Raw genomic sequence first — 26,686 nt, 5'->3', positions numbered from 1 at the left:
CAATCGGCTGCAAATTTTAAATTACTTAGCATCAAACGCGATCGAATTATCAAATTTATTTTTCAACAAATTGCACTGTTCTCGATGTACTTTAAGGGGGGATTCTTGTGTAACAGGTTCAAAAAATCGATTTATCATTTCTTTCATAAATCAAAAGAACATTTTAAAAATATGCTACAAAAAGTAAAGTTCATTTTCTTTTCAAACGCTATAAATGTTTCGATTCTCCACATTTTCACTTTAAATTAAGTTCAATCCCAGCGTAAACTATCTAACTTAAAGAAATTCCTTTTCATTTTGCAATTAGATAACTGTGAGAAGAAATTACCAAAATTCTACAGTTGATAAATAATAAAACGAATCTACACAAAAAAAATTCGTTTTGCAATTTGAAACTATCTCCTTTTATCCCCCAAAAAGTACAATCAAATATTGACAATAGTTTAAAAAAAAATTTCTCAACGTTTCGTATTTATAATCGATCTTTCGTAACAGAAATTTTGAAACTTATTTCCGCGGATACACGCAATGGATCGATTCTTTTAATTCGTACCGTGCTTACGATCGTTTGCAATTTAATTACACAACGTGTACGACACAAAGCCACATACTATATTCGATAAGTATGCGACGAAAGACGATCACGAATATTTCAAAAGTACAAAATTGCTTTCGAGAACGAGTATAATGTGCCACGAACCGGTTTCTGCGTCGACCAACGTTTAACTGATCGACATTGAGCAAGGATCACGAAGACGTCGCTAGGCGTACTCTGTTCAAAAACGTAAACATAACAGGCAGTAACTTATCGAAGCAAAAAAACTTTCGACTGTTTCGAGGAAAGCCAGGCCAAATTCGCTAGCAGTAAATACCTTTCCGTTCTTTTTTTTTCATAATCACGAACCTTTTAACGGCAAAGCCATACAACAGCGTGTGTCACGTAATTGCGTCGCCTGAATTTTCTTGTAAACTATTTGTCGTATAAATTTTACAGTACGAAATCATGAATGTTCTTTTATATATATAAAATTGCATATTTCTTTAAAACAAATTGAATCGTTTATAACAAATACATATTTTATTGTTAAATGAATTATACATTGTACGCAAGTTCTATTACGTTGTAATTCCTAAATTATTATTATAATAATATAGATTTATTTATAAAATATGTATATATCTTAACCCCTTTGAAATCATGCTGAAAATAAAAAATGTTATATTAAAGAATTTTTGAAAATTGAATCTTGAAGTATCGAAGAAGGTGGTAACCCAATTTTAAAATTTATTTTATAATTACACATGTCGTGTAATTATCTGTTACGTCGACAGGAAGACGGATGGATCTAGAAATGTGTAAAAAATGAAGTCACAATGCGTAGCAGCAGATTATTTTATTGTACCAATCTGTTGTTTGTCACGTTCAATAACGGACTGTGTGGTCCATTATATAGGAAAAATATTTCGTAAGCGTGTATTTATATTCGAGAGAACTCACTTACATATTATAAAACGATCCTGTATCAGAACAAGATCGCTTTCTAAATTACAATATTTAGCTACATCATTCAATAACAGCGTGAAATAATTGCCATTCTATGCATTCCTTAAAAAGTTTGATTTTTCTTACACAGATGTACAAGCCGTCTGAAAAGACGAAACTTATGTATTCAAACTTTTGAAATGTTTGAATTATCAATCGATTCCCTAAAAAATCAACTATTCGTAGGGAAATGATCGATAATAAAAATATTTTTAAATTTTGAACGCGCCCTTAGTTTTTAAACGACAGTTAAACATAAACTTTAATTAAGTTCGTTTAACTAAATTTCGTGAATCTATCGAAAAACTAAATACAGTGAAAACACGATGCAGCACTAACTACGTTGGATTATTACTTCATTCTTTCATGTATACGTAGAAGAAAAGAAAACAAATAGCGTGAATATCCGTGTCGCTTTGAAAATCACGAAACAAGAAATTATATAACCAACAAAATGATGCCGACCTGGCTCGACATCCTCAACTCATTCACCATCGTTTTAGTCTAATTAACGCCAAGAGGCCACTTCGGCGAAGGCCTTCTTCATGTCGGATACTTCAGCAGTGTCAACGTCATTGTACTTCCGCTTTCGGCGCCGTTTCCCTACGCGGATAACAAAAAATTGGTTTATTCGCAACGACATAACCCTCCGAATCTATTAGTTAACTCTAAATCCCTTACGTTTTCTGCAAACAAATAAAAATGATCAAAGGCAACCAAAATTACTTTCATGTCTCAAATTTGAAATTTTTCTAGCTAATTATTTCTTTTCCAAAAAAGAAATGCATAAACTATATAAATATAAATTGCAATTCTTGCTCATCAAAGATAATGAGGTATCTTTGAGAGACAATTTACCTATTTTTTCGATCTGTTTCTGTACCGATTTCTAATTGGAAAAATAGGGGTTCGTGTTGCGACGACCATCTTTTCTTGGTCAAAGGGTACCACAATTCTGGTCATTTTGTTTTTGCTTTTCCGCGATTTTCGCACGATTTACATTATTTATACTGCAATATTCGCGACCGAGGTAAGGTTATTTTTTTGTTCGCTATTTTGCGCGACTTTCGTTTGCTCGACGAACGACTCCGACTACCTTGCGGGTCTTCGACACAGCTCTCGATCGTTTGTAAGGATTAGAAAAATGGGCGATAGACTCTGACGTTAATTCCAATTTGTTACCTGTGGCCACCTTCCACTCATCCTCGTTCTGCGTCTTCTTTGCGCCGTTCGTCGACACCGAGTTCTCCCCCGTTTCCATCGCGACATCTCTGAAAACAAACAAAACAGTCAACCCTGTCTATCGCGGTAATTCTTGATCCAAGATCCGTGATCCTGCACACAAATATTTCAAACGTGTATCTTTTTTTATTTTTTCCTTTGGGTTTAATGCCGCATCGACGGCAAGGTCATTTAGCGACAGGTTCTATGCAGTTATTTTTGGGTCATTCTATTAAATTTTATGGTATAATTGGGTTTCTTTCAGATAGTTCAAATACAGGACTTCTTCCAAGTACCAACCCGAAACCTCAAAAGGAAAGATAGAATAATTCTATCAAGACTCAGAACCGGACACTCAAGGATTACTCACCAAACGTGTATCTTCCAGGGATCGAAAACTGTTATAATATCGATTTCAATCACGAGGAACCGAAACAGCGTTAGGAATAGTTTTATTTCGACTCCATTTCAATTATAATTATATCTATACTCCTTCTATACACCTTTGAATTTTTTTAATTGTTAAAATAAATAAACTCGTCGGTCTCAAAATAAAAATTCGCTATTTGCCCAATAATTTTTTATATTTTCTCATTTTTCCATTCTCCATACTCTAACACGATTTGTCGGAATTGTTGCGAAATGGAGCACAACAGGACATTTGGTATTCGCGGTAAATATACGATGTGGAAATCGTAAACGGACATTGCCGGAAATAAATAACATGCATATTTGCGTACGCGTTCCGTGATCGTGCATGGAAACAAGTTGATCACTTCCGTCGTGCGTACGTACAACGTACGTTAACGGGAATTGATCGAACACGCGGGAATATGGACCAAAGTTTAAAGTCTGAAAAATCCCATACAAGGCCCGGATACGGCTCGTCGAAAAAAAAAAAGAGATCAATTGCCTCTAGTCGTACACTATCGAGCGTAACAGTACGAAGAATTTATTCGGTGCACGTGTTGAAGCTTGCTGCGGAAATGTTGTTGGCCGTAGTCACAACTTATGAATATGCAGCATCACGTGCGTGCATGCAGAATGCACGTGTGTACATCGTCGTTAAGTATGGCTGATCAGTGCAAGAATGCCAGATACCCTTTCAGCGGGGAATTTTCTTTCGATGCGTGTCTTTCGCGAACATCAACCACTTCAACGAACCTAACAAGCCTCTAAACGTAACTTCGTATCTCGCGCGAAGAAAATCTTCCCCGATAAGGGCAAGCTTTTTCAATGCAACACTCAAATGTTTCCTTAAAAATCTAATTTAAAAAAGATCGTTCGTTTCTGAGGAAGATGAGAAATCCATCCGAGTCTTCAACGTTAAAATCTTCGGTTCTGAATCTTCTCAATCAGTTGGCGATGGTTTGAAGCGACGTAAGCAAATGTTTTCTTAAAAATAACTAAGTTGTTAAAAATGTACAATACAAATTATCTCTTCGGTTTTCTCTTGGCACCTGATCGAGACTAATCTAAGAAAGATCTCTCTTCGTTTCTGTGGCAGATGAGAGATCCATCCAAGTCTCCAACGTTCAAATCTTCGGTTCTGAATCTTCTCAATTGATTGGGGATTGTTTGAAGCGGTGTAACGTCAGTTTCTCTGACTTTACTGGAAATTGAATGAGCAAATACACTGTTTGAAAATTAGGATAGGATTTAATTTTCCATATGAAAAAACAGACTCAACCGTTTCTCCAGGTGTCGACCTCAAAAGCAAACTTATGGGGCAATCTAATAGATCCCGCAATTAGAGGGTCAATGCGCCATCAGGAGCGCGATTACTGTTCCAGAAATTCGTTCAGGAATTCTCGGTGTGCATTGTCACGACACTGGCAGCAACTCTATAAGATACATGGGTTAGACTAGCCGGCAACACGGTATTAATGAGGCGCCCACGTGCCGACCAATTACTACGCTCGTAACTCTTGTCATTCCAAGGAATGGTAACTGCATCGAGCGACTCGAGCTTTTATTGCATCTTGTACGAAACCTTGAACTTCGTGTAGCGGATATGTACCTCCTCGTATCCCTGTAAACTTCCGCCAAGGCATTAAATGACGGGGAATCCGATGCGAGCGTGGCTCGAATTATTCCGAAAGTAGATATCCCTGAGCGTTCCTCGTCGAATAAACATTCGAGCAGCCATTTTTACACAGTGGCACGACAACCAATAGAAAAATTCTTTCCACGATGAATCCCTTTCTTCCAAGGAAAAGATGTAACATTCCTGCTTAACAGAATTCTATTTTGCAGTTAAAAATTGAAGAATAGTTTTCGATTTTAACGAAACTATTTTGGATACGATCCTTTGCCATGATGGTGAAATATGTGATATTTTTATTCCGTTGCTATCTTTTCAGATGTAATATTCCTGCTTAACAGAATTCTAGTTTGCTGTTAAAAATTGAAGAGACGCTTTCGATTTTAACGAAACTATTTTGGACACGATCCTTTCTCAAGATGGTGAAATACGTGATATTTTTATTCCGTTGCTATCCCTTCGAATCGTGGCCGTTCCTTCTTTGAAATGCATCCATAGAATTTTAAAGTTCCGTCTTAGGGGGATATCTGATAATATTATCAGACACCGAAGTAATGTTTACGGTCTGAAGAAGGTAAAGGTACCAGGAGATAGTAGATTTCCATGCATAATGCAAATACTTTGGAGCAAGCAGTATAGCGAACACAGCCGCTGTATCTGGATTATGCCTTCGGGATCGCGGCTATAATGAGTTTAACATGCTTCCGGTTTTCTTTTACTTGTTGCAGCTTCTTTTCCCCTTTTGGTGCCTTTTTCCGCCACGCGTACACTCGCTGCTTATTTTTAAATTCTAACACCCACATCGCGAATAACTGTATTTTTTTAAAATATTGCATTTCCTACTTTACACGACGACAGACGTTTTAAAGGCAAGCAAATCACTTTGATCTCGTTAATTTTACGAATTCAAACAAATCCTGTTGTAAATAAGCAAATAAAAAGTTTTTGCATCTGTCTTAAGTGGAAACTATAATCGACTGTGCTTTAAAAAAATGAGAAAAGAAAAAATCATTTCTTTTTCAAACTTCTAGCATAAAACACTCCCGTTAAGTATAATTTGAAACCCGTTGGGGTCGGTTAACGTTAATGCAAATATGACGAAAATAATTTCGTACAATCGTTTCGCCCGGTTCGGTATTTAAAAGCATTCCGAATGCTTAAATGTAACTAAGCGAAACGCAATAAAATGCAGAACGAAAGAAGTCTCTACCGAAATAACGTATGCTCGGCGCGAAAATTGCTTGGTAATAACGTGGATATGGCGCCCGACGATATACAGCGCCATTATAGAATTTTTCTGCAATAAGCCATCCCGATTTATCGCGGACGCGTTTGAATCTTAATCTTTTTCCAATTTGCTGGCGTTACGGAAGGCGATTGCCTCGATCGGTTGGATCCACCGTTGGTCGTTTCGAGCCGGGTAATTACGCGAATGGTCAGGCATGATAACCTGTTTCACGGTAATTAATATACACGTACGGGGCGAGACATTTCTTTTTTCCCCCCGAATACGTCGTAATAAAACGCGCTGCACGGATATCAAAAATTTATTGGACAGCGCCCGGGGGATATATGATTTCCGATTAATATCGTTTTTATTACCGAAAAATACAGAGTGTCGATGAAACAATAAACGTCAACGTTACGGTTGTCACCATTCCCACGTTAACGCGCCTCTTTCTACGCTCAACGTTTCACCCTTCGCGTACGATCTATATTAAATCCGCGTTGCGGATCGATCCGCTAAACGGTCGATCGACGTAATAAAAATACTCGCGGGTTGCTACAATGTCCCGTATTATTCATGTTACTTCGCGGCGGCGGATAGAAATTTATTACGATCGGGGCTCCTCGACCCACTCCGACGCAGGTGAACCAGATGTCTAATAATCTCTTTAATAAATGATTCGGCATCACAATAAATAACATTTAATAAGCACGCTACGTGTGATTTCCTTAGAGTTCGTAAGGCGGTAAGTAACCTGGGCAGCCGGGGGTTAATGTACCTCTGACTGATATTAATAGCTTAATGTATAGCCACGGTGATCTGCATCGTAAATCGTCATTACTTGCCGTGGTTTACTTCGATTCGCGGGGCTGTTCGTTGGAATCGCAAACGTTATTTACCCAGCCAGATATGCAAAGTGACCGGCTTCTTCGTCGCCGGTGTTATTTATTCAGCGACCGATAACAAATCCCGTTTGAAAAGTTTTAATTACCAGTAAGACCAAAGCCTAATGTACTCGAATATTTCTAATCTATCCACGCACACGCATTGTAGATACGTTTCCTTTTAGTTCTGCTGCAAACTAAATCTCAATTAAGGGTATATTCTATCGTAAAACACGTATTTTTACATATAGATATATGTACAAATTCTCTCAACTTAAAATGGTTTTTAAGTCTTCAGACATTCTACACATTTGAAATGAAGAATGGAAATTTTTAATAAAAATGTGTTTGCTTATAGCGAGTATTAGAATAAAAATAAAAGATCAATAATCACAGAAATTATTAGTTTTTTATACAGCCTGAACGTATTATTAAAACTTCTACAATTTTTACCATTCTGTATTTAAATGGATATTCTGTAAAAATGGAGATTCTTAATAAAAATGTGTTGGTTCATAGCAGGTATCAGAATAAAAATAAAAGATCAATAATCACAGAAATTATTAGCTTTTATATAGTCTGAACGTATTATTATAACTTCCACAATGTTGATTATTCTGTATTTAAAAAATCTGTGCATATTCTCCAAAGATAGTTTGAAAATTAAACAGAAAAAAATCAACCGCAAAATGCCGCTCTGAAAGTCGTTAAAAAGCGAACGGTCGCGCAACGAACGAGAACTTTTTTGCTAAGCGGCGGGGCAAGAGTTTGGTCACCAAGCGCGGGACTACTGTACGGCCTTGGGTTTCCTCGCGGACGCGGAAGGGAACTAAACGGGTACGCGCGGTAATAAGAAATTGACGAACCCTGAAAATTAATAAAGGAACGGAGAGGATCGAAACGACCGTGGCGATAGGTGAGCACGGACGCGGCACGCGAACGGCTATCGTCGATAAATTACTGGGCCCGCGATGTTTCCGTGCGACATGAAAGGTTCGTTCGGTGGAAAAGAAGCGTCCCGCAGACGGGAAAGCAAACCTCGCGGCGTGGGCTTCGGATAAAAGTCGCGTGCGACACAGAAGCAGACCGCGACGGTGTTGGCGAGCGTTTGCCGAGTGATGCATTGGTACCGCCAAGTGATATATGCTTATGGGCCATGCGGGGTACTGGACACGCACACGCGAGACCACGTAACAGATACACACGCGTGTCCAGCTACAGCGTGTTCATTATGTACTCCAACGAATCATAAAGCAAGCAAGGGAAGGGGGAAAAAAGATTAAAATAGTCAACGAAAGTCAACATCGTACTTCTAAGATCTTATAATGTTTGTTTACCAAATGTTGTCACCAAAATATATTGCGTTTGTTAAATTACGTTATTCACGAACCGACAGCCACGCTTCTTCAGAAAGTAATTTTTTACCCCGAAAGATCGTATCCCCTTATTGCAATTTGAAAATCATCACGAAGAGGCTGTCCACGGGTCTGGTCAAACTGATTCATAAAGCAAGCAAGGGAAGGGGGAAAAAGATTAAAATTGCCTGAGAATTTTCTGGGACAAGAACCTACGCGAATATATGGGACTTTTCTAATCGATACAGTTTACAGTGATAAGCAAAACACGCTTCGTAGCATTTCTAAAAATATCAACATTGATTTAGATACGCAATATTCTATTACAACCGATAGTCAACAAAAGTCAACATTGTACTTCTAAGATCTTATAAAGTTTGTTTACCAAATGTTGCTACCAAAATATATTGTGTTTGTTAAATTACGTTATTTACGAACCGATAGCCACGCTTCTTCAAAAAGTAATTTTTTACCCCGAAAGATCGTATCCCCTTATTGCAATTTGAAAATCCTCCCGAAGAGGCTGTCCACGTGTCTGTTCAAACTGATTCATACGCGCGCATTTGCATTGCGGACGCGTCCCCGTGGAACGACACGACACGTTATACGAACCGTGTTGCATTATTCTAATCAAGACCCTAATACCGGCGTGCTTTTGCTTTTATTCGCACGTGGGCAATGCGGCTCGTTTGTACCCGTAATGAGCGCGATTGGGCGCGCCTCTACGTCGCCGCGATCCGATTCTACGGACGGTTTCGAACGATCTTTTCGTTCAAACAAATAACTCGAGCCGTTTTTCTTTATCTTTTTCCACCGATTATTCCACAGAACTATAAATCGTAAATTAACCCTTTGACTTACTCGGATCAACTTCCATTCGTGATGACACAAATTGAATTTACGAAATACACGAGTACAATTTACATCATAGGCGTTTACAAATTTTATAATTACAGGTAACCCTCCTATAACACGGCAGATAGATTCCTAGAAAATGCCGTGTTGTGTGAAACCGTGTTACATGAGACCCAGAGCCAGTACAAAAAAGGAAGTTACGTTCCGAAAATTTATTAAAAACAAATACTTTTTTTCTAATTTTACATAAGCAACTTAATTTTTATTAAAAAATATTATTTTAATTTAACGCAACCTTAATTTAATAAATTATAATTTGTTTATATTTTTTCATGTAAAGCCATTATAGTTCATTGTTCCTTCGCGTTATTATTTTAAGGTAATTTAGTTTTTAAATATGTTAAACAAAAATCATGTTATCCAGTGCTGTAGAAGTATAAAGTTGTACAAAGGTTTTCACAATTTTCTTATCGTATTAGAGCGAAACCGTGTTGTAGAAGGGCTACCTGTACTTTCTTATTGAAATTTTTGAAATGTGAAGTTTATATAGTGTAATATTTTTCCATAAGTTCTATAAGATCGATCGAATAAAATAATTGCTTCTAACGATAAAATTTAATTCAACACTTTGACTGCCGCGTCACCCATATACGGACGATAGGATTTTCCACTGTGAAAGTAGAAAAATTAATTCTCAAGTCGAGACATTCAGGGAAATAAATTTGGATAGAATTTGTGAATTTTAGCAAACTTACAAAATTAAGTATCGAAACAAGTTTTAAGTTATGCAGTTTAGAATAGTTTAAAATCAAAATTTTAGTCTTGCAGAAAATTGCACGGTTTTCGTCTGGCAGTGAACGTGTTAACTCTTTGGGGCACGCTGGGATTAAAAGTGTCCCACCATTTTGATGCACCGTGATGCATGGTGGGACATTTTTAGTCCCACCTTGAAATATTGCAACAGCTGCATGCGCATAGGTTTATATTTCGTCTTATTTACGTAAAGCAGTTGGTAATATCTTCAACAAATGTTACAAATCTATTCACTTGTGTTGGCAACATTCAACCAATATAAAATACAGGTTCATCAATTGTTGCAAGCGGAAGGTTTATTGCGACAACTATTACTATTTTTTTTTATGTTTTTACATTATGTGATACCTTTCTTAATAAAAATATACCAATTTTTTAAAATTTAAAACGCAATAAAATTTCTATGCAACATGGATCTATTTTATTATCTGAAATCCTGTGCCGCAAAGAGTTAAAGCGATTTCCGTTATTTCGTAAATGCGATCAAGGTCAAGGGGTTAAGTATGCGAAATATCGTTTTGTCTCGCGCTATTCGCGAGCGTTTCCGGCCAGGCTCGCACCGAGCGGAATCGGTTCTTCTTCGCGGCACCATTAATCAGCGCTTAGAAATCATTTTTCAGCGCCGGGTCGATTAATTTATCGATATCCGTCGGATCGATTCGTGATCGCTGGATCCGATAAGTCTCGCCGACAGCGGCAAGGAACTCTGATTTACCGGCGACTATCGGTGGTTCACGCTGACAAAAAAAAAAGGAAGAAACGTTGAAGAAGGAGGAAGGGAAGAATCGAGGGAGAGGAAGTAGGGGTAGGAAGGCAAGACATGCGTGTAACAAGCGTCGCGGGCATTAATTTAAAATGAGCTCTACGACCCTATGCAAATCGGTCGTGTACAGGAAATCCCAGGAAGCCGCCTTAAGAACGAAACGCTGCCCCTTCTTTCCTCTTCGGCGCGCTGCTTGAAATTATTATCGCGCGTAGGTCATTCCGCGAGCGCCGATAACGCGTTACTCTTCCCTCGTGGCTGCTACCTCTTCCACGGACCGTGAACCTGCACCCCGCATCACCGATCTCTTCACCGTGTCCGTGAGCCTGGGGGATAAATTATGGCCTAGGTGGACCATTCTCGTCGCCTCGCGTAATCGTGAAGACGATTTCACGCTCCGCCCGCTCTCGATAACCGCAAGGATTAATCGGCGGCGAATTACGATCATCGAGTTAAAATTTACGAATACGATAAAACGTCCATTATCTCAACTAACGTGGAAATAAATACGAAGGAAATAAAATAATTTTGAAACAAATATCTAAAAGTTATTACTCAATCTTTTCTAAAATTTTAGTATCCATTCTTTTGCTTGTATTGTTTATAATGCAAATGGAAAATGTAATTTTAAATATACGTTCGTATCTAATATTTTTGTGACAAATACAGTTTTTTAAACAATATTGGCGTAGACCCTTCTAAACGCATCTAAAATTTCCTGACAGACCTAAATATAAAACGTCCATTATTTCAACTAACGAGGAAATAAATACGGAGGAAATAAAATAATTTTGAAACAGATATCTGAAAGTTATTAGTCAATCTTTTCTAAAATTTTAATAGTTTCACCATTCTTTTGCTTGTATTGTTCATAATGCAAATGGAAAATGTAATTTTAAATATACGTTCGTATCTAATATTTTTGTGACAAATACAGCTTTTAAACAATAGCGGCGTAGACCTTTCTAAACGCATCTAAAATTTCCTGACAAAGACCTAAATATAAAGTACAAAAACGTTCTAAATATATTGTTCGAAACCTTAAATACATATGAATTTATTTATTATTTTGAACAGCCAAACAATTCCTACAATTATTATTGAAATATGCATGAGAAGAAACAATAAGTCGATTGAATAAATACATGAGAAATAATGCAGAGATTCATGAATTTAATTCGCAGCATTATTATAACAGTTTTCGATTAAAAAAGAACTGGATGATTACGGGTATTGTCTGCATAATGGTTTCCATTATGTTCTCAAAATTTCAAGAACAAGTGTATGATACTCAGGTACCCAAAATCGAAATCGAGATCGAACCAGGTGATTTTTCAATCGGATTTTACAGTTATTCTTTCAGATTTGTTTTGTTTTATGAAAACATTTACAAATCTGAAATAATGAGCGCGAAATCTGATTGAAAAATCAGACGCACAATCCTAGAAAAACGTGTTCGTTTTAACCTCAAAAGTTGATACACGCGAAATGCGGTTGATTAAGCAATTTATTAACGATAAAACGTCCAATTCCAATTCCAGATAGAAAAAAAAAATGTGGAAATCTTGGATAGAAAGTACAATTGCGATGTAAAATGTAACTATGTATGTATTGTCGATTACTTACTCGGACGAAGATAACTTTCTTTTACGATCTCCCACATTGCAGTTTATCTCTAACGATGCTTGATGCTCGACATATTTTTGTATCCTATACGTACTTGCTTTACATAGATTCTTTGCCACTGCGCTGGCTTGCTCACGACGATTTAATGCTACATACGCGGATGTGTCGGATAACCACGATACGTATACGCCTCCTGGAACAGAGATAGCACGAATTGCTTCTCGTACGAGCAAAGCTGGTACGTCGTATTTTCCAGAAAACAACGAATAACAAATTTGTTACGATATACTCACCAAATGGACTAAATAGTTGCGAAATATCGCTATACTTCCACTCTTTCGGGAATGTTATATGAAACACGTGATCTCTGCTAGGGTTTGCTAAACGCGAAGATATTGTATTAGCAACACTTAATTATAAATTGTATTTGAAAATAGAAAGATTATAACATAAACAAACTTACGATCCTTTCCAACTAGGCTCACATAGGGATAATCTTTTAACCTTGCTATGAGAAGTCTAGAAGAAAAATCGCAAATTACACGTCGATAGTGAACAACATCGATAGTGGATATCGATAGTTAACATACAGTATAACGAAACTCACTTGTTGAGAAAGGGATTGAGAAGTTGTGAATTTGCAAGAACTATTGAAACCTCAGGCTTTTGTAAGGAACCTACGATAATATAAATTATAATGGAGTGAAAAATTTAGTATGTACCCGCGGTTTACGCAAAATATTCATACTAACCGAGATAATTGCACAGTGCAATGAAACATATTCCGGTTATGTATGCGTCGTAACCCGCCTCGTGACATTTATCGGTCATTGTGGAATAACTCCTACCACCGATAGAATCCACATCCGGAATGTTAAATGGTGCTTGGCTAACCCTCTTTAGCAGTACGCTCAAATTCGACGATGGTACGTTTTCCTTGAATTGTTGTGATTGGCAAAGTACTTTGGTATCTAAAATTCTATTTAATAAAAAAAAATTAAAAAAATCATAGTTATACAAGAAAAATAGTAAAAAATTTCTGTAGATTACCTAGGAAATAAACTATGAACGAGAGACTTAAATTCGAGGTAACTCTCCGGTAAAGGTCCAAAAAACTTGTGTATTATATGACAGAGATCTAGTAACATATTGTGTCCAACTATTAATTTCCTCTGAAACGAAAATAGATTAACATTTTTTTCGTTCGATAAAAAAAAAAGAAGCACCGACGGAACTTACAGAATCAGAAATTTTTTTCATAAGTGCACTTAATCCGATTGCCTCTTTAATCTCCGTTATTTCTTTTTCTCTTCTCAATGTTTCCTTTTGTTCCTCTTCTTCTTTACTCCCCGATCTTTGTACTACGAGTCTATATCCGGAACAATCGGATTTACTTTCGACCCTCAATTTGTTTGGCCATCTCACTTTTACTTCTTGATACACGAGTCGTCTAATAAAAGCATTACACTTATCTATCGTCAATTCTTCCGCTTCGGAAGCGATAAACTCGTCTATTCTTGAACTAAAACAATTCGTAATTAAATTTTATTTGACTTATTCCAATAAACAACATTAACCATTGTACTACCATATTTCTTCAATCTGAGGTCTATCATCGTCCATAATAGGTACCAATTCCGCCACTTCGTCCCTAGCTTTTTGCCTCTCTTCCAACCGCTTTAGTAACTTCTCCTCCTCGCTTGCCGTTAGGTAAGGAATACCAAACATGAAAAGTTTATTAAAATCGAAACCCTGCGCGGCCAAAAACGATATACACGAAGCCTGACACATGAATCTGCAGTCTGGAGCTGAGCGATTCAAGGGACGCGGAAAAATGTAAAAATTGTACGATCGCTGATTATACCTAAAACAACAGGACGGATGATTTACAAAAACCTAAATTTAGAGTGCAAAACCTGTGTTATCTATGCAATTTATTTACGATAATTATTCAATATTTTTTCAATGTATTGTTTAATTTAAACAATAGCGAAAAAATAAGAATAAATATGGAACAAACGTACTTCTGTGTTTCCGTATCAAATGTAAAAACAGACAGGCCGAGTTGTACAAGAAGAAAATCCATGGACCCTGCTCTTAATTTCGCGTAATACTGGGCAGGTGTATCGAAAACCCCAGCATCAGGCCCCGAATTAAGTCCTGTGAATTCTCCATCGATTCCAAGAAACGAAGCAGTTTTCAAAATGTCATCCAATTCTGTGAGGACCTCTAGAAAATCTGTGGAAAATTTCTAAACACTTATATGGTCAATTGGTTTATTAACAAGAATACCATAATTGAGTCTCTGAAAAACATTGTCTATCCAAACTATAAAAGTAACTCCTTTGTGAAATTTATACTTTAACAAACACAACACTTGCGAATATTTCTTTGAACCAGGGAAAAGACTACAACCATCAAGGAGACGAGTCGATAATTCTACTTTTATGAATCATCCAAAAATTTAGAAATTACAAAACGGTTGAAGGAAGTGTTTTGAAAACAGTCTGTGTAGTTACAAAGTATAGAAGATATATTGCCTTATTTGGAACAAAATTCATTCGAAAGATAAAGGAGGAATAGTGTGAGCCAACCATGTAGGAAGAAGATTATAGATATTTTAATGTTTTCGGTCGTTTATCGGTGTTTCTGCATTCAAAGGGAGCAACGTGCGTGTACACAAAACCTCATCGTTGGGAATTGATCAAAAAGAAAACGAAATATTATAAGTTCACGATCACCACGATGTTGAATAGTATAACTTATATGACGGTAATTTTTTCTAGTTACTCACTCTGGCGAGTCACTTCCATTTTTTAACCTTATATGTTGTTTATCCACACTCAACCTGTAGCAGACATTTCTGATTTTCTACCCGGAACTGTAATTAGACGCGAAAACTAACGGGACCCAACGATCCCTCACGATCTTTTCATGCCACCATATTTAATCAGTAGATTAGAGCAGAAACTTCATTGACAAAAATTGTTCAGCGATGGAGATGCCACCTATGATACATACGACATACCACAACCGACTCTAGACAAGCCATATTGAACCGGAGAGTCCAATTTAGCACTAGATAGACAGAGATGCACAAATACTGCGTACTCTTTCTATCGAGTGCTAAATCGGACTCTCGCAATTTTATTGTTGTAAACAGATTAAATAAGTCACATTAATAATTAAATTTTCTTAGAAGTTAATGTTAAAAATTACAATATGACAAAAATTTTGCGTGCCAACAATTTTATCAAATATTTAACCTAAACATTAAGAATAAATAAAATTGTGTGGCAATATAATTGTAAATAGTATTAATGTAAATAAATTATAACTGTATAAATTACTAAGGAGTCAATTGAAACTAATTCGACATAATTTTTGGTTAAGTGTGTATAAATACTATCGATTATTTGTATCGCAAATATTATTTCATAAAAAGCATTTCATTGTTTGTTATAAGAACAATTTCATACCTTTAAACTGTAAACATTCATTGTACACATATTGGTTAGACAAGAAAAGCACATGAATTTCTTAAAATAAAATTAAATAACAAAAATTTATACAAAGAAAAATAGGATCAGAATTACGTCCATTACTAAACAGTGAAAACAGTCATGGATGATCTTGATTCATGTCTCTTCACTTCCCATGTGACTGTGTTTCGTAACCTGCTCTTATATATAAACAAGTGCATACTCGCAGGACAACTTGTGAGAATATAGAAGATTCACATGTCCACCTAGCATCAAATTCTTGAATTAAATGTACGTGAATTACATTTGGTAGATAATATATCAATGGCTTACAAACATAGACTGTATCACCGAGGTATACAATAGTCATATACCTGGTCTGTGCTTTTATTCAAAGAATCTAGGGACTGTAGAAAACCTGCTTACCATTTCAACGTTATTGATTTAGTATGGAATAAGAATTCAACGCTATTCACGGTGAGAAATAAAACTAACTATGCCGAAAGTACCTATTTGAAAGTGATTCAAATCTAAATCGATGTGTATCTGCATTTTTACAAGAGCTTAATACACAATGAAATACTCTTGCGATTGTTACGGTAAACGAAATAGTTTCTGAAAAACGTATATGACACTATAGGAAGAAGAACGCAGCCATTAGCTCATATTATTTACTATGTAATTAATAATTATATTAATTACATAGTAAATAATAATGCCCAGGTCTCACCGCAAGGAGCTTGCTGCGTAAGGAGACCCACCCTAGCCTCGCCCCAACCACCCTTCCTTTGGTGAAGAATTCGAAAACCTATCTAAGACAGAAGCCATCGAAAAGTTAGAAATGAGCTACAAAGGGAGAGTTTTTAAAAGAACTGCCCAACGAAGAGATGAAGAACCTAACAAAATGTCAATACATGTGAGATGATCCAGCACATGTTTTCTAGAAACGAAATTAGAATGTGCAACTGCACGTACAAACTCTGACTGATGAAGAGATCAATAACCTAACAAAATGTTACTGAAAAGTAAACGCGAAAAATAGTAATTCGCAACACTAAGAGCAAACCGATCAGTGAATTCGCAACACTATTTTTAAATAATAATAAAAGCAATGGCGTATGGAATTTGCAACACTACCCTGAAAAGGAAACGCGAAAAATAGGAATTCGCAACTCTACAAGCAAACGCGATTATTGTATATTCGCAACTCTATCTTTAATGGAAATATATTTATGTTTCGCAACGCTAATGCAAATCGTGTTTTGTTCAAAAATGCTGGATCGTGGTGCTGGCGGCGTCCATCATTGATGCAAATACCCATGCAATAAATAAACTAACTACTTCAAGCTACAGAATACAGGGGAGGGAAGTCTGGCATGTATGGTGCAATCATGTACAAAGTACATGCATACATGAGCCAGCCAGAAAAACAAACTAATTACAACTACAGACGAGTTAAGTGACAAAGTAGTAACAGGAATGACTTTCCATCCTCATCCGAGGATGAAGATGAAAAGCCATTTGTTGTAGCCCACTCTTGAAACAGTTTGTCAGGGCCTCTTCAGCTCATTGAGAGCCTTTTCTTTCTTCGGCGGTCCTGCCGAAGCCTGAAACTGGGCTCGAGATTTCGTGCAATACGTAGTCTACAACGAGTCGCGAGAGAGCGACTTTAAGAGTCGCGCGATTCGAGAAGTCGAAAGTAAAGCCGAAACAAACAGCATATGTACACCGTTTGAATCAGCAAGATTTCTACTCTCGAAATCGTAACTACAGGTGAAAGACTGCCACGCGAAAACGCGCCTACCCGAATGACTAATGTGGACAGTCCTGCCCTGACCCTACCTACTTACATCTAATACACATACCAGAAAGCAAGTTACCTACCTACCTAACCCTATATTTAAAAAATTGCAAAACTCATTCTCGCAAACATACTCTCCACGGTTCTCACGCATAATGTCCGGGCGCAAAAGCCTACACTAGAGAGGACACCCCGGGATTCCTCCGACACCCGAACATTCCACACAGCATTCACACTCTAATGTTTACGTACCAATACCTGAAATCAACCGACAAAGACTAGTGATCATTGCAAGTTATCAGACTAACAATTAATTAATGATTTATTGTCTTTATATCCTTGTGACGTCACAATAAATAACAACCAATCACAGGCACTGTTTCAACATGGAATATCGATCTGTTAATCGACTCGTAGGTAACTAGATCGATTGAAATACATTAATTCTAACCATAGAAAAATATTACGTGGAAATATTAACTTTCAATCTAAATTGCAATCAGTTTTAAATGTAAATGTACTTTTCATGTATGGTATATTTTCGAAAATTATTTATTTCAGTTTTCACTAGATTTACATAAAAATCTATCTTGATTCTATGTCGATATCATTGCGCTTGATTCATGGTAAGAAGTTGGTAGTACAGACATAAACGAAGTGTGTAGTAGATGTCTCAGACGAACATTTTTTCGTAATACACGGATTAAAGGCACAGACAATGCATAGTGGAAATGTGTAAAGCAACTGTTCTTTTTTGTATCGCACAGACGAGGAATTCGTGAGCCCAGCTGCAAGGTGAAGTCGCGTGGCCGGCGTGCGCGAATATAAACAGAACCTAACCAAGCGTTGAAAAAACAACAAGCGTATCAGATAACTGATCCTGGTTTGCAGGGAATGCTAGCAACGGTGAGAATAAAATTAGTTTTACAAAATACTGTAGAATACAAAAGAGATTGATACAGACAAGTCATTAATTACGAGAGTATTTAGTGGGAGTCAGAGTCCTATGACGCAAAGGAAAAACATCGTGAAAAATTAATGCCTTTCTAAATTTTGCATATATTATTTGCTCACTTTTGTTACACTCACAAAATTTGAATATAGAGCATTGATTAAAATAGTGACAATTAATGTATTTCAATCGATCTAGTTACCTACGAGTCGATTAACAGATCGATATTCCATGTTGAAACAGCGCCTGTGATTGGTTGTTATTTATTGTGACGTCACAAGGATATAAAGACAATAAATCATTAATTAATTGTTAGTCTAATATCATTTTGTATTTATTATATTTATTTACTTTGTTTATTTTCAGTTATTCGAGATTCGAGAGTCGAGACGTTGGACTACGTGACCATCTCACCCCTCTCCCTAGCCATTGCCCCGCGCGGGAAACGCGACCGTTCCTGTCCGCCATTCGTCCTCTGGAAACTCGTTTGATGAGATGCAGTGACAGGCTTCGCGTCTAATAAGGTACGTAATTTTTAATTATTGTCATCTTAATGTTCCAAATCGCTCGTCGTACTTTCCTTTACTGTCTCTTAGTGCTTTCATTTAATATTAACACGTTTCTGGTATTCAAGTCAATCGGAATCGCGAAAAATGTTTCATCTGTTTCGTACGTGCTCTTTCCATACATAATCGTCGACAATTATAATGTCTGTAAAAGATAATTAACAATTCATGGACCATATTTCGGGTTCAGTCGATGTTTAATTGTGTTATAGGTACATTTATTTTAACGTATTGAATCGTAATACGTGTTTTATTGCTGTTACAGATTTTGATTGTCGAGTTCGACTGGAAGGGACGCTATCGACATGCAATTGACGCCATTATGCTTGACAATCGCTAATGGAAGGAACGCGAAATAGAATATTGGAAAAATCAACTTCGCTACAACAAGTGAGTTTGTACATATATATGTTTACATATTTTTGTCTTTTTATGGGTCAAATTTAATGCTAAGTATATAAATAGTCAGGTCTGCGTGATTACTTAATTATTTCTCATTTCTTATTTCAGTATTTCTTTTCAGAAATTTTAGTGACCGCGCGCAATGCGATCGGTAGAGTCAGTGTTTGTTGCGTAGATTAGTTGATTGTTTTTCGAAGCACAGTTGCTTCGAGTAGAGTTTCGTTTATACTTTAAGCACACGCGAAGGTCGATTCAGTGTATATTGCGCATTTTTATATTTTTTCCAGAGCATCGTGGCTCTTTGCTTTCTAAATTGCGATAGTAGAGCCTCTTGTTCGCCGACTTTGATTTTCGGTCGTGTTAGTTTATCATTTTTTTAATATTTCATTTTCATGTTTCCCTTAAAAATTAAAATCACTCGACGACGGTGTTAGAATCGCAGCATCATATGTATATTGAGCGAAAGTCTACGAATAGAAAATGTAAGTATCATCTTATTTTATTCTATGCACCTTTAGAAAACAATAATATTTTCAAATTTTGCTATGGATTAAAAATTTTTTAAATTATCAAAGATCTGTGATTAGTTTTGAACGTAGTATCTTTTACATTAATTGTTTTCTTGTGCTTTACAGACTATGGATTTCATCCTTACATTCTGGAGACCAGCAGCAGGACCATGCAGATAACTTGGGCTGATGTATTTCACTGGGTAGCATCATCGTCGTCGTAGTCAACGATTGGTGAGTCGCATGTGATTTTTGTCCCTCCGGTCCCCAATCATGTTGTAGGGCGAAAGGTCCGAAACAACACGCGGGTGCCCGGTTGTATACGTAGTATTTTTGGCGAGTAGTGACTACGGGTATTTTTTATACCCGTGAATAGGAACATATGTATATTGTTTTATTTTTTAGATTAGGCTAGGGTCTTTTTGTGCTACGTGATTTTTAATATAAGGTGAAATTTGTCAGAAAATAAAAATAAATTCTTTGACTTGTAATATTGATTGTTTTTTATATAATTCGTGCCTCATATGAAAATATAATTTGATGACTTAATATCGAAGGCATCAAAGTTTTTTCGTATTCAAAAATTTGATGTTACAATTCATGTACAAAAAGACGTTTCGCGATGGGTAAATTCTTGAGTCAAAGTAACATACATTATGTACCACTTTGATTTTTAGAAAATACGCTTTGACAACAGAATTGCTCAAGGGTTAAATATTTTAATCAGTTTGCTTGAATAATTTTTCCTTACATTTTCAAAGTAAATTATTTTCTTATCAAACCTTTCGTCTTAAAAAATTCAATTTTAATCAGAATAATTTCCTTTGCTAATAATATTTCTCATTATTATTGTATATTAAAATTTTCCTCTTTATTTATCAGAAATATCAAGTCCAGTAAAAGAAATAAAATAAGAAAGAATATACAAATACTATTTCATTATCCGCTAGCATTTATCATAATCATTTATTCTAGTTCAGGATTTTCAGGATACCTTTCCGTGTTCATTGCCTAAACTCACCCAAGTGCCCAGGTGCTACTTGCGTGAGCGAAGGCAACGAGCACGATGACTTAGTTTCTAAAAATTCCTAATAATATCTATTTGCGACTGACATTGCGCTAGTGTATCGTGCGCGACGCAATTTCACATGTGTGTGTGTGTGTGGTTAGGCTGCGGAATTGCGTCGTCTTAAAACTTTAACATAATTTACAAATAAAATTCTATTTCATCTTGCTCATACTTTTTGCTTGTTCGAAGACAATAACATAAAATATTTAATGAAACGTAGATGCAATTAATTTCTTGATTTCAAACAGCAGAATGTAGAGAATCATTTTATCAAAGCTTCTATTATTTGAAAGTTACTTGAAATACGCAATGATCACTAGTCTTTGTCGGTTGATTTCAGGTATTGGTACGTAAACATTAGAGTGTGAATGCTGTGTGGAATGTTCGGGTGTCGGAGGAATCCCGGGGTGTCCTCTCTAGTGTAGGCTTTTGCGCCCGGACATTATGCGTGAGAACCGTGGAGAGTATGTTTGCGAGAATGAGTTTTGCAATTTTTGAAATATAGGGTTAGGTAGGTAGGTAACTTGCTTTCTGGTATGTGTATTAGATGTAAGTAGGTAGGGTCAGGGCAGGACTGCCACAGGTCCTGTACCTATAGTTCGATTTGGAGAATCGAAACGTTAGCCGATCCAAACGGATTGTACCGTTTGTTTTGGTTTTACTTTCGGTTCTTTGAATCGCGCGGCTTTGCAGTCGCTCTTCGCGTTCGCGTTCGTTCGCGGTAGGTTCCCCGAAACGCTCGTCCCGCTCGAGTTTCTCCACACCTGTTTCGATAACGATTCGTAGAATCGTTGGAGGACTGTGTATTGCACGGAATCTCGAGCCTAGGTTTAAGTTTCAGGCTGTGACAGGACCACCGAAGAAAGAAGAGACTCGATGGAGTCGAAGAGGCCCTGACAAACTGTCGCAAGAGTGGGCTGCATCAAATGGTTCTTCATCTTCATCTTCGGATGAGGATGGAGAGTCATTCCATGTTCCTATTATGTCACTGTTGTCGCCTGTAGTTGTAGTACATGTAGCTTTTCATATGGCACCTTCTCCAGCATCAGGATACAGCCTGGAACGGCTGTACGCATTAGTAAAATTAGCGTTGCGTATTATTTAATACGCGATTTTATTAGTGTTGCGGTATATGAATATTATCGCGTTTGCTTATAGAATAGCTTTGCGACTAAAATCAATCATGATAACAGTTAGAGTTGCGAACGATGAATGTTTTTAGCGTTTTCATTCAGAGTAGTGTCGCGAATAAGAATTTTGATAATGGTTTGTTATCAGCGTTGCGTAGTATGAATTATTCGCGTTTCTTTGCCCAGTTACATTTGCAAATAATTTACATTAACTATAAGGTTCCATTTAGTGTTGCAAACAATGAGAATTTTTCGCGTTTGCTTTTCCAGGGTAGAGTTGCGTGTAAATACTAATCGCGGTTTGTAGTAGCATTGCGAAATATAAAAATTAATCGCGTTGTAAATATAATAACATGAATTTTATCGCGATTGTTTTTAGTGTTGCGGTTATTTTTTCGCGTTTACTTTCCAGGGTAGTATACAACAATTACAAAGCAGCTGATTTAGCTGCATCAGCTGAATTTCTCCGATGCCTGAGATAGCTATTCCTAATTTTGAACCGCAACTTATTTCTAGTTGCTGAATTTTCAATCGCAGTTCATGCCCGACTTTGGACCGTATAGCTTCAGTTTGTTGGAGAAGAAAAGAATTCCTCTAATTTCATTTCCTACCTTTTTAAGCGCTATGATCGTTTTCTATAGACCGTTGGTAAGGTTGCGAGTTATACCGACATGGTAATGGGGCTCTAGAATCCCATGGAACTAAAAAATGCGTTAGATGTCACGTCTAGGTACTTGTTTCACAGACGAGGTATACGAGTAGACCTTTCACCACAGACCAGGTATACGAGTAGACTTATTCGGCCATCCCTGGGAAAAATTTTAATAGAGGATTCTAGAGCCCAAAATAAGACGAAAATCAAGAATACCAATTTATTGATGGAGGCTTCATTAAAAAGTCATTAACAATTAAATTCAAAAATTTCAAATCGTTCTGGAAAAATTATTTTCGGTTGCGGGGATCAATTACAAACATTTTTGATGAATACACATACTTCCGAAATCCTACCCACTTTCGAGAAAAAAATTCGAGTAAGTGCTGAAAGCTTTGGGTGAAAAAAAGACTTTCGAATCGTTTTGGAAAAATTATTTTTAGTTGCAGGGGTCAATTGCAAACATTTTTGGTCAACAGACATACCCCCGAAATCCTACTCAGTTTCGAGAAAAAAATTCCTTACCGAAAATATAATTTCTGGCCAGAAATGTCTGCCCAAATTTTCATGCGAATCTTTAAAACGTCATAACTTCTGAACGGATTGGACGATTTTAATATTTAAAAAAGCAAAGGACGCGTATTTTGATGGAGAATATGTACAAATTGCAAAAATATTCGAAAAGTTGGTCCTTGACTCCGTAAAATGAGAAAAACCCCATAAAAATGGTCCAATTTTCAAACAGCCATAACTTTTACAATTGTGAATATATTTCAATGAAACTTTTTTCTGAAGTAGAGCTCATGGGTACCTACAAAAAAGTATTAGACAACTTTTCTGTAGGACGTCAAACGAAATTACTAAAAATGAAAAACGAATTTTTAAGAAAAATCGACAGGGGGTAGGTGCCTAAATTTTTCGGCGAAAATGAAAAGTTTCAAATCGTACTAAAAAAATTATTTTCGGTTTCGGGGGTCAATTTCAATCATTTTTGGTCATTAAACATATCTCCGAAATCCTACCCACTTTCTAGAAAAAAATTCGAGAAGGTGTGAAGCTTTTCGACAAAATTAAAAAATTTCAAATCGTTTCAAAAAAATTACTTTTAGTTACAGGGGTCAATTACAATCATTTTTGGATTGCGGTGTACGTATCAATCAGATACATCCTTAGGTATTTTAATAATCTTGAAATTTTTAAATAACCTTAATCGATTGATTACTCCAATGAAATTAATCGATTAATGTCCAATTATGGACCGTACAGCTTTTATTTCGTTAAAAAATAATAAAATTTCTGTAATTTAATTTTCTGTCTCACTTCCTCTTGTGTTCATTTCTAAATCTGTTGGTAACGTTGCGAGTGGCACGGAAATGGTAATGGGGTTCTAGAGCCCCAGAGAAACGGGCCGAAAAAATACATTAGGTGAAAGGTCTACTCGTATACCTCTTCTGTAGTGATAGGTCTACTCGTATACCTTGTCTGTGGTGAAAGGTCTACTTGTATACTTTGTTTATGAGAAAAGTATATCCTACATTATCCGTTGTGGTAACTATCACTTCCTACATTGCCCGTTACAGATAAAAACATTTTCTATATTAACGATTGCAAATAAGAATAGTTTCCCGCATTACCCACAAATGAATTATTCCCCAAAACGAATTTACTAGAAATTCTAGCAAAATTTTGACTGTCGAAAATAAAGAAAGCATCACATTTATTCATTATTCACATGGTCAAATGAACGAGCACGAAAAGATCTACTTTTCATCGAAATCATGTTTGAGATAAGAGTTCAACATTATGTACAGGTAATAGACGTTGAAAATTACTGAATACATCAATTTTATTTGTCGCATACATGATTACAAATAATTTCATGCAATACGTGTTCGAAGTCCTAATATTAATTCTGCCATTATAATAAATATAAACGGAAATTGTCTGCGTATCGTGTCTCCGTTGCTAAACACTGTACTGAATAACACAGTAATCAAACAGTAACTTACTATTCAGGGGCTCGCTTAACATTATCATTGCTTCGAGAAACAGAAATAACTTAATGAAAAGCACGTTTAAACTTCCGACGAGTTAACAATGGAAGAAGTTTCCAGCATTCACGGGGACCGATGTACATGCCCTTGGATTCTCCTGCTGCACTGATACATACTCAGGATCCATTATGAGGTGTAGGCATGTCGAAATTATCATACATATTGGCTGGCCAGATGCCGACACGAAGATACGCGCCACGGTCCCGAAACGTCCGATTATTTAAACAAACCCGCGCGATACGATCGCGGCCTACGGTCACACCCATCTTAGCGCGGCGGGCACCAAGGAATTTTTCGAGGTGAGAGATCTTGCACGTAACAAAATTCTCTTCCATCTTCCACTTAGCATTATTAAGCATCAAGCACTTCCTCGATGAAAATAACTAACCTACTCCGTTCGTTCATACTGGTTTTTTTATCAAAATTTCCGCAACTTTCTGACTAAAAGTTTTCTTAGTTAACCATTAAATTCTGTGGGGATTTATGTCCGGAATAAATGCAATCGGATAACCGTAGACAGTCAGTAAATTTAAAAGAAAAAGTATGCACGAAAGTTGGAACGTTAAAATAAAATAAATAAATAAATAGACGCCAGAATCCATAATTTACCAACTCGTCAGTTGCACGGACGCTTGCGTATCAACATCCTCGCACAATTGCACGCGAAACGCACGCGTGGTCCCGGGCCACCCTCTTGTCAAGGAGGGGGTGGAGAAACGATATCCCTTCGGTGTGCAGCGTGCACGCGTCGAAATTAAATGTCTCGTGCTCGGACATTGCGAGCATTACACGCGTTTCTTTTTCTCTCTCCACGTACAGGGTGGCTGGAAAATCGTATTACAATCGATCAAGGGCTAATTCTAAGGAAAAAATGTGGTATACAATTTTCTTCATCCAGAAACTTTTCAAGAGTCCAGGACTTTTCGTTCTCAACAAAATCGAATTTGATTTACTTATCTACTACTGTTTGTCTCTGTTAATTTTCAATGTCCACAATATTGATCATCAATCTCACTTTCAAGAGAAATGAAGAGTCAGTATTTGGGCAGGCATAATTGATAATCGAATCGTAGGATCTTACTTTCTCCCACATAACCTAAGTAGAACCAGATATTTAGTTTACGTGATTCGTTGTCTTCATTATTAGAAGAAGCACCTCTAGATATCAGAACTAGAAATTATTTTTCAACCCCGCCAAATTTCACGAGACTAATTTTAAATTCCTTAATTGGAAAGTATTCGTGCTTGGACTTTTACTTATGTGGATGCAAAACAACTTTACGCACATCCAAAGTAAAAAATTCTTCGAGTGTTTGAAAAATTAAATAAATAATAATACGTTACAATTTGTTCAATTACCTTTAATTCGTAGTTGTAAAGCAGCTAATTGAGATGAAAGTAATAAATTTCAAATTTGATTTTGTCGAAAACAAAGTCTGAAAAATTGAATGCTGTTGTAGTACGACTTTCCACCCACCCTGTATGTATAGCATATGAATAATAAAGGAGCGAGTAATGGAAGACCGCGACACCCTTGTGTTTGGTTCTTAACCGGGTCGGCGTGCCTCGCCACCACCACTACAATCGAAATCTTTGGCACACGTGTCGTTCGGTCAATAATTCATGCGTTATTTTCCGCGTTGATTCGTGTTTAAGGCCGTCGATAAATTTTACAAACATGACTCCGCGGCGAATTTACGCCTGCGACGGTTCACAAGGGGGTTCTTCGATATAATT

At 36.7% G+C, this 26,686-nt stretch overlaps 1 protein-coding gene across 5 annotated transcripts; it reads right to left on the bottom strand.

Moving 5' to 3' along the window:
- Window positions 1-1,366: 1,366 nt before the first annotated feature.
- LOC143343017 (poly(A)-specific ribonuclease PARN) lies at window positions 1,367-15,271 on the bottom strand. 5 transcript variants are annotated; one of them, XM_076767482.1, is made up of 12 exons: window positions 14,927-14,944; window positions 14,357-14,583; window positions 13,921-14,196; window positions 13,572-13,854; window positions 13,383-13,504; window positions 13,085-13,311; window positions 12,940-13,009; window positions 12,796-12,851; window positions 12,626-12,712; window positions 12,333-12,525; window positions 2,726-2,814; window positions 1,367-2,146 (listed from the first exon to the last, which is right to left on the bottom strand). In XM_076767482.1, exons 1-12 carry the CDS (start codon window positions 14,927-14,929, stop codon window positions 2,052-2,054), a joined length of 1,728 nt encoding a protein of 575 aa, XP_076623597.1. In that variant the 5' UTR covers window positions 14,930-14,944; the 3' UTR covers window positions 1,367-2,051. The 5 variants fall into 5 exon arrangements, with proteins under 5 accessions (XP_076623597.1, XP_076623596.1, XP_076623600.1 ...); XM_076767481.1 differs by lacking the exon at window positions 14,927-14,944 and adding an exon at window positions 15,127-15,271 and having other exon boundaries at window positions 1,368-2,146; window positions 14,357-14,570; XM_076767485.1 differs by lacking the exon at window positions 14,927-14,944 and adding an exon at window positions 15,127-15,238 and having other exon boundaries at window positions 1,368-2,146.
- Window positions 15,272-26,686: the final 11,415 nt, after the last annotated feature.

Source organism: Colletes latitarsis, chromosome 6 (genome assembly GCF_051014445.1).
Source record: "Colletes latitarsis isolate SP2378_abdomen chromosome 6, iyColLati1, whole genome shotgun sequence".
NCBI classification, from domain to species: domain Eukaryota; kingdom Metazoa; phylum Arthropoda; class Insecta; order Hymenoptera; family Colletidae; genus Colletes; species Colletes latitarsis.
Note: the sequence above shows the minus strand (reverse complement) of the source record. Positions and strands in the feature narration are given on the sequence as shown.

Bases quoted from the DNA above. Each gene is read 5' to 3' on its own strand.
- LOC143343017 (XM_076767481.1), bottom strand. The intron at 12,526-12,625 runs GTGAGTATATCG...TCTCTGTTCCAG, and splicing joins GCAACTATTTAGTCCATTTG to GAGGCGTATACGTATCGTGG. The intron at 2,815-12,332 runs GTAAGTAATCGA...GTTTGTTTTCAG, and splicing joins AGAAAGTTATCTTCGTCCGA to AGATGTCGCGATGGAAACGG.